Raw genomic sequence first — 9,423 nt, 5'->3', positions numbered from 1 at the left:
CAATGGGACACACCCTTGCTCCTGATGACTTCAATGAGAGATGAATGTCAGTATCCAGGCTTCAGTAACACTGGTAAGAACCACCCTCATTCTGTAAACATTCTTATTGAGGGTGTTAGTGTACAGATGCAGACCAAAATACTTTTGGCAGCGGTGAACTATGCTTTACAATGTGATTAATTGTAATATATGCAAAATGATATGAAGTGAAGTGATGGTAAGTCCATCAGTGATCAACGCAACATAGAGCCCTGTGTTCACAAATGCTCCTACGAAATGGCACCCATACCATGTTACCTCATAGCCAACGGAGACAGGCTGGAATTTTATGGCATTAAGTAGTGTAATGGTGAGCCTCGCTATGCAGGGACCTGTAAGGGACATCATTCCAGGACCCTGGAAAGGAGGTGCACAATGTGAAAAACATCAGAAACAATAGGAGCCCAACTCACTGTCATAAATGGAGTTATCGACGTTTGTTCGGACTGAGCAGTCAGAGCTTTAGACCTAAATGGCTGACTTCAAAAAGTTGGACATTTTTGGATATTTTTGTGGTTCTCATTTTTTTCTTTATAGCTCACCAGAAAACCATGAATCTGCCTAAAGCAGTTCTTCCTCATAGCAACTGGTTGGAAATCAGGTTGAAAAATGGTAAGCGAAATACCTGAAGTTATTTTAGAGCTAATTGGATGCTATGATGGGTACGTGTATGGTCATTCTTGATGGCTGAGATAAGCTGGGCTAGATGGCCTTTGTTGTCCATGATTATCTTGCTAACAGAGGGCGAAATCATAGCCAGAGAAGCCTACTTGTGACAATAAGCAATTTTCTTTTTTTCTTTCTTTATAGTTTACTATGAGCAAGCTTTATGTAATGTAATTGCCAGGAGTGGATAATGGGCTCATAGTGAATCAGTAACCCCTACATGATTCTCAAGAGTCTTTTCAACTGACTTCAACCTTGTCCTTTCTGTCCACTATTTTCCCACTCTATCTTGATGATTTTATGCGTTTTTGAGGTTTTGAAATATGATAAAGTTGTGTTGAATAGCAAAAAATACATTGTAAAGAGAAACAAAAATCACTTGCTGATCAAGAAAATGCATACACAATTGTCAACCATTCAGTTTTTGTCCTCTGACCTCTTAAAAGTTATATTGCACAGAGACACCTGAGGGCTCCAACACCTCTCACTGACAGTTCAATAATGCCACTTTGTTCCTGAGGAGTTATTTGATCTTTCTATTACTGATAAAATAGAATCCAATTATTACACACTATGTGTGGAAAAATTATGTTCAATAATATCCTGCACCCAGGCAGTAAAAAGTCTTCTACTTTTTCTACAGAATGGAAAAGATCTTGTGCAGTTTAAAAAGTCTGAGTCATTTGGAAATCATTTGTCAATACGTAGTGATTAGTTGCCATAGAAAATCTTGGAGTGGGGGGCTGATTTGCGATGAGGGGGTTGGGGGCTGATTTGCGATGAGGGGGATGGGGGCTGATTTGCGATGAGGGGGGTGGGGGCTGATTTGCCTTGCGGGGGATGGCCAGCATTGGACCTCGCTATCGGGCTGCCCGCTCAAAATGATGGGCCAAAAGCAGGATTTCCTCGGGAATCCCTTGTAATCTTCGCCATTCATAAATTTTCATGGTGAAGAATAGTGAATTACTTCTTGATTGGGAGCACAAATCAGTTGCAATTCACCTCCGGCGGGAATCTCCCAAACGGAGAATCCCGCCCACTATGTGAAGGTAGAAAACTCCCTTTGTCACAAGAAGTGTCTGAAAGTGGCAAATCTTACATAAGTAGCCAACTAGGGCGGCAGGGTGGTGCAGTGGTTAGCATTGCTGCCTCACGGTGCCGAGGACCCAGGTTCGATCCCGGCCACGGGTCACTGTCCGTGTGGATTTTGCACATTCTACCCCTGTCTGCGTGGGTCTCATCCCCACAACCCAATGATGTGCAGGGTAGGTGGATCGGCCACACTAAATTGCCCCTCAATTTTAAAATAAGGATTGGGTACTCTAAATAAATTTATTTTTAACAAGTAAGCAGCCATTTATGGATGATCAGCTGGGAAAGCAATGCTGGGAGCATAACTCATCCGCCTCCTCGAAGTGCCAGAGGTCTTAGAAGCTTCAAGGTGTTCTCTCATTAATATGTTGGAAATCAACCAATGTGCTCAAAATTGTATTTTTAAAATGTTTCTTAAATAATGAATCAAGCCAAAAAGTTTAACATCTAATCAATCACTATTGTGAAATGCATCATCAACATAGTATAATATGTGCTGCATATGTATAAGGAACACAATGCGATCCATTCGCATTTTGAGAGAGAGGGGAAGAGAAAGAGGATGGTAAATATTGGTACAAGTTCTTACAGTCAGAATAAAAGAAAGTCTTGGATTTAAATAGCAACTTTCGCGGCCACTGGATATTCCAAAGCACTTTGCAGCCAATGAGCTCCTCTTGAAGTGTGGTCACTGCACTGAAATTGACCGGTCTGATTTTTTTTTTAAGACGGGTTAACTTCTCCTGCTCCCAACAACTGTTTTAAGCTTTAAATAAACTTTAAATGTCAGTTAAACCTCCAGTTGCTTCAAGTGGGTACTGACTGCAGGGCAGGGACTGGAGGCACAGAAAGCACTAGGAAGACAGAGCTGCTTCTCCAATCAGAGATTCTGTCTCTCCCACACTGGATATATGCAAATCCTTTCAGTTGTTCTTTGATTTCCGATGATTTGCTTGCCAAGTTGGTTTTTCAGTGACTCAGTGTGGTGCTGCCTGATCCTCCCCCCTCATTCTAACTAGTCCGCAAAGGTTGCCTAGCAATGCCCTTCATTTTATGTATGACCAAATCTGTAGGTAAGGGTATACTGCTGATGACTTTCTTTTGAAGCTCTCATGTTATCTTCCCCTGAAGTTGTTGAGTATAATCTACTGGAGAAAGCAGTGAGACAAGATAAACGGTGCACCCAGTTCACTCCTTCCCCATTTCCCCTTTGTCAAGATATTCTGGCTTGGGAAAAGGGAAAGGAAAAGGCACATGGCCAGTGGCGGACTGGGTCTAAAAATATTGGTTGCCAGGAGACAAAGGGAGCCCACCCACAACTACAATGCTATCATTTAATTTTCATAATGAATAAATAAAATTTTCAAAAAATACATATGGAAAAAAGGGTACAATTAACATTTTTGTGGAAAAAATGTGTATTTCTTAGTAATTACAGTGTACATGTACTGTACATATTACTGGCAGTAGATACCAAATGTAAATACAGAATGTATAATTGAATTTTTTATTTTTAAAAAATTTTAAGTAATTGGTTGATATTTTTAAATAGTTTACTGCACAATTTACACATTAACAGATAGTTCAAAAGCACAATAGAGCATTGCATGCAGTCCACTATATTAAGTGCAATCGTTTGTGTTCGCTAGATGATTGTGCGAATCTGCCAATAATTGCTTCTGCATCCAATTCATCTAACAATTCCTTTTCAATGGATAGCAACATGTATGATTCCAAATTCTCCTCAGACAGCGAATTTCTTAACCTTGTATTTAGGATCTTTAGCTTTGAAAATGTCCTCTCACATTGGACTTGAGTAACTGATAGTGTGCAGATGACTTTATAAAGTTCATAAAGGATATCATATGCCTTGTCATGAAGTCTGTTGGATGTCAGAATTTTTAGTACACACGATGGGCAAGTGCTGCAAATTTTACAATTGTTGCAACTGGAATCCATATTCTCACTATCATTAAGCAATAACTTTAATACATCAAAGTTTGAAGCAAAAGAAAACAATTCCAATATTACTTGATCTTTGCTGATTTGTGGAAACAGCTTAATGATACCTTCCAATGCTTCATCTTCAAGGCCCTTCTCTGCAACAGTTTTAAACTTTGCTGGGTCCAAGCAGGACAAATCTTTATACAACTGTTTGTGTTGTACAAAGCGTGATTCTAGTGACTGGACAATGCAATCCATTATTAGGTTAAACACATTTACTCGAAAATCAGCTAGAGAATCTGAGGAACTTCTTTCATCATCAATAAGCTCATCTGCCATTCTTTTCTTCTTCCTCTGCCTCTTAACTGGCAATGCTGTTTCCAACGCATCAATTTTCAATGTTTGATTTTCATCCATATTCATCTGTGAAATCGTGTCATTACATTTATTTACAAATTCCAAAGCCTTGCTGTGAACGTTATCAAATGTTCTTGTCTGTTCTTTCAACTTTGTTGTAGCTGAATCTACCAAACTCCATGCAGTAAACATATCTAAACCACTTGTCTGTAGATAACTTGATAATGGGGTTGTAGTTTCAAATACACACAAGTAAGTAAATGCTGTCAATATGGTTTCAAACTTTAGAAGACTTTGAAGTAAAACATTTGCTTCATGTTTTGTTTTTGCATCAAACTTTTCTGAATCTTGTATCATTGATAAACATGTCGATAGATTTACGAAAGTACTGGCAGCGGCATCATCAAAACGTCCAAATATAGTTGTTGCTGCATTGGATTTTCCTGACCATCTGGTCTCACCAATTAGCTTTAATCGTTTCATTTTTTCTTGTCCTAGATGTTTTCCAACAACTTCTATCCATACAGCCATTCTCTTGTATGATGCTTTCACAAAAGTTGCTATATTCTGGAGCAAATTGAAAAAAGAAACTGCAGGCACACAACATTTTGTTGTTTCAGTTATCACCAAATTCAAGACATGGGCATAGCACCATATATGAACATGTTGATCAGCCACATCAGCAATTTTACTTTGTAAACCATTATACAGGCCATGGTAGCTTGCAGCGCCATCTGTGCTATCAGATAAACATTTTGGGGGGGTCAATTTTAAGATGCTGTAATGTTTCAATCAATAGATCAAAAAGTCCCTGTCCTGTACCATCATTACTTGGCACAACTGCAAGTAGTCACTCACAGATACCTTTAAGCACATACCGAATAATAATGCTAAACTGATCGATGGATGAATTATCTTGTGTTGAATCAACCTGAATAGAATAATATTTTGCTTGAGAAACTTCATGACTAATGCTTTCTTGTATCATATTCTTCATAATTTTGATTAACATGTTTATAGTTGTTTTACTCAGGTATGTAACAAGTCCACCACAGCCTTTACTTTGAGCCTTTCTTTGTTGCTCTAATCGTTTGATTCTTTGTTTAGACTTGTTTTGCACTGCAGAAACGTGAGCTGCCATAATGGGGTCATATTTTGCCATCAACTGCACTGTAGCTAAAAAATTGCCATGATTCAGAACCTCATTATCTAGAGTGTAGGCCGATTCATTTCTGTGACCTCGAAAAGGAAGTGCTTGCTTGCCTAACATCTTTATGATGTCTATAATCCTCATGACAATACTTCTCTGCTTCAATACTTCTTCTTTCCTTTTAATTAGTGATGCTGCAAAAAATGTATCTCAGGTGCCATCATTAACCACACTGATATATTGCTGAGCATTTCTGACATCTGTTGTTGTCGATTCATGTAAAGTCAACCTCTGGCTAATATGCCTGCAGTCACTAAAGCCATGTACAAAGGGTGATGGATTACAAGTGTTGGGAAACTCAAAGGCTAAGCAGTATGAACAATATAAGCATCTATTTTCTTTGTTATATATTAGCCATTTTCTTGGGACTGAGTCATTCATAATTTTCCTCTCATACAAACGAGCATCAAATGGCAGATCATCAAGTGGCTGAAGTGGATGTTCAGCAAAAAACTGTTTTAGCTTTGCTCGTGATGGATATTGGAAGATTCCAGTAATTGATCTTTCATTTTCTTGTGTAGGTTCATTTACAGGATGTGCTTCAGAAACCGTCATTTATGCTTGAAGGAATATCTGATTCCCTGTCACTAGTTGAAGCTATGTGTTCAGATGTTGCAACTACAGGCAGTACAGATACCGGAACAAGGAAGCCAGAAGAAATATTGGGCCTGGGTTGATTAGTAATGGATGCACTTGTATTTGTCTCTACATTCAAAGTAGCTCTTCTCTGTTCTTGTAACTCACATGTCATTGCATCATCACCATGAGCATTGTTTCTTGCTTCTTTATTATTTGTTGCAGAACTGGATATTGATGTGGATTGTGCTTGTGGTATTATAAACTCTGTAATAGGCCTGCATCGCTTGGCTGATTCCTTCCTTTCTGCTTCTTTTTGTTCTTTGCGTTTTAGTGACCCAGATTTATGCTTTTTCTTTTACATGCTGGTAGGGGCAATATTCCTGAAATAAAAACTTAATTAAAAATAGCCCACATTGGGAAAAATGAATATTGATGATTGCAAGAATAACTTGAAGGAACGCCAGATAAACCCCTACTTGATAAAAAATATAAAATAATTTACTTACACTTCAATAGGCTATGTTCATTAGTCAATACTACTGTGGCCTATGCAGCTTCAGAAGAGGAGACGATCCACTGTCCAGTGTTCACACCAGCAAGCAACTGAGACAACTGTTGAAATTTAGAAGTTTGGTCCGACTATAGTAAGACATTAAGAATGGTCCCACGACCAAAGTTAACATGTCCAGTTTGATACCATGGCTTCCAGCTTTAAATACTCTCACACACATACATTTGCTTCCACCCATGGACAATGTTCTCTATCTCATTAATGTCTTATGTTGGGGATGAGAGGAATGGGGGTTGAGGTAGGGATGAGGCTGGATGAATCCAGGATAGCCTGACTTTTGTTCCTGTCACACCCAGCTGGCCTTTGACCACAAAAGGCTGCTCTGACCTGCTCCCGCTGAATCCCACTGTTCTGCCATTACAGTGTGCCGCTGCGAGAATCCTGGACAAGGCTCAGTTGCATGACCACACCCTGAGAGATGGGTGGAAAGAGAATAGGTGGAAGGACAAATGATCCTGGCAAATGAGGCATTTCATTTCCTTTTCCTCAGGTTTAGTGGTTAATAAGTTTGCTCTTTCTTGAACTCAAGAAAGTCTTGTTTGGTTTGCTCCTTATCACTCACCACTTAAACAGTTTGGATTTGGAAAAGGCCTACCCTTGTGAAAAAGAAACTTAAACTATTGTTAGATCAAGTGAGAAGTTTGAATGGAGGGGAACCAGTTCACTCCTTACCACTTGGTCAATAACAAAAGGTATTTTTGTTGGGTACTGTTGGTCTCAATTTCCCCTGGAGGTTCAGTTCACTGTGCCTTTTACACGGCCCAAATATTTCTGAGGATCTCCTAGTTCTGTACTTGTACTAAGTCCAGGCCTATCAGGGGCAGCGTTCCCAGTCTTGTGCTGCATTTCACAATGTGCACATTTGTTAGACGCCAGGAATTCCTAGAAATCATGATGACGTGACCTAGCTCTCAGTATCCTCTCCCCACCTTCACCCTGACTGCAGGGTTCCTAGGAGCAGGCCAAAGAGTTAAAGGTCGGTCCGTTTTTAATGTCATGGTTTGGTATTGATAGACCAAACGGCAAATTTTGGCTCAAAGCAATAATGGGTAAAGTGGCAGAAAGGAACGTTGTGAGTTGTGGTAGCACAGCATGGGTGTGCCAGACAACATCGGGCTCCTGTTCCACTCATTGATCTGAAATATCCTTGATTAGTTCAAACAAGGGGCTACCCCAGCATACACTGATCTACTTTGAGTGCTGCCAGAAACAGGACTCATACAGCTTAAGAAATTTGTCTATTATGTATTTCCAAGTTACCAGTGTTATGATTTGTTACTCGTTATGCTTTTCCTTAATTTGCTCTGTTTGAATAACCTTTGTTCTAGAGTCGCCAGGTATCTTTCTGATACCACCACGAGGTTCAAGGCCAAGTACTGATCAATAACTCAATACACCAGTTAGTAAGTTTGAAATCAATACACATTTATTATACACACAGTCAATCACTACTCATGCATAAACTCTACTTACTAAACTATCACTACTACTAAAAGCCTATACTTAGCTTCGAATGGCCCACCAGGTCAGAGGAACAATGGCCTTTGTCCGGTTCTGATTCTGCTGGCTTCGAGCTGGTACGGAATAGTAGCTAGGAGCATCTATCTCGTAGCGTGCGTTGATCTGAGACTTACTTGGTTGATGCAGCTGCTAGGCAGGTCTCTCCTCGTTGAGAGCCAAGGTCAAGAAGAACAAACTGAACTTGGGGACGCTATCTTATAGGCCCCAGGGGTTTCACGCCCTTTTGGGCGGACCCCGGACTTGGTCCCAATTAATTGGACCATGTCTCAATCATTCTCATCGATTTTCTCCAATACTGGAGTAGTTCCCTGATCAATGGGTGGGCCCAAGGTGTTCATTGGCCTGCCTTTGTTCTAGCTCCCACTGGTGCCGGGGAGTCTGTCTTGGTCCCGATTGTTTCAATGTCTCTTTTTGTCCCTGGAGATCGCTCATTAATATGTTAATGGCTATTGGTTTCGGTTCTGTCTGGGTTCTGCAAATCTTAATACACAGGAAACCTTGCACCTGCTTGTGTTCTCTGTAGTTGTCCAATTTTCCCTACACTCCTTATGAGTGTCCATTTTGAAATCGGGACGTGGCCACCCCAGGTGGCTACACTCCCTCCTTGTGATCCTCAACACGGAGCGTGAAGGATCACACTACTGCGATGTCTTCGTTCTCTGACCAAGCGGGCACTCATGATTAGGCTCTACTCTGACCCTAACTATGCAACATATTTTTACCTAAACAATTTTACATACACATCATCAAAACTCTACGGGGGCGCTGTGTCATTAAGTACATGCATTACAAAACAAAAAACCTAGAACCTCTAACTATCCTCAATAAACTACTCTAACTTAAATCATTCAAATATACTAACTTCCTAACTGTACAAATAGCAGCATTCAAATTTTCCTCTGGTTTGACAGTCAAACACAGAGTTTTACAATCCTTTATTCACCAAACAAACACATTTCTTTATTCACAATTGAAGACATACAAACAAACGAATGTTCTTTATTCCATGTCAAGGGGTTCGGGGGCTTGGTGGAAACCGAAAATAGGGGATCTTATTCTGAATACCGGGGTGCGAAAGCGGTAGGCTCTCCTTCGCCATTTCCTCATGCGGATAGTCTGCATGATGCTGCAGAGTATTGCCAATGCTAGAAGTGCTTCGACAACATCCGAAAGGGAGTACCATGTGATAAACTTATCACACCATGTCGGGGTACTGTTACTTGTTACTGGGCTCTGTGTACTATGGGGGAGTGAATCATTGACGGCCTGTGGGGGTGAGGACGTTCACGTGCAACCAAATGCATCTTATAATCACTACAACAAAGATGGAGGTCGTCTTCATCTTCTCTTCTCTCTTCTTTCTTCTCTTCTTGTCCTGGAGCTTCTGGAATTCTGTGAATACAAGCATAACATTTGTTATTATCTTGCTTAACATCTCGTGTGT

General features: G+C 40.3%; 1 protein-coding gene across 2 annotated transcripts in view; it reads right to left on the bottom strand.

The window, feature by feature from the left end:
• Positions 1-8,486: 8,486 nt before the first annotated feature.
• bend5 (BEN domain containing 5) overlaps positions 8,487-9,423 on the bottom strand; it is a 253,252-nt gene continuing 252,315 nt past the window's right edge. For both annotated transcript variants that reach the window (XM_038809776.1, XM_038809772.1), the window contains one exon: positions 8,487-9,371. In XM_038809776.1, the coding sequence (XP_038665704.1) occupies positions 9,318-9,371 (54 nt within the window). In that variant the 3' untranslated portion in view covers positions 8,487-9,317. The remainder of the gene's footprint in view (positions 9,372-9,423) is intronic.

Source organism: Scyliorhinus canicula, chromosome 10 (assembly GCF_902713615.1).
Source record: "Scyliorhinus canicula chromosome 10, sScyCan1.1, whole genome shotgun sequence".
Lineage (NCBI taxonomy): Eukaryota > Metazoa > Chordata > Chondrichthyes > Carcharhiniformes > Scyliorhinidae > Scyliorhinus > Scyliorhinus canicula.
Note: the sequence above shows the minus strand (reverse complement) of the source record. Positions and strands in the feature narration are given on the sequence as shown.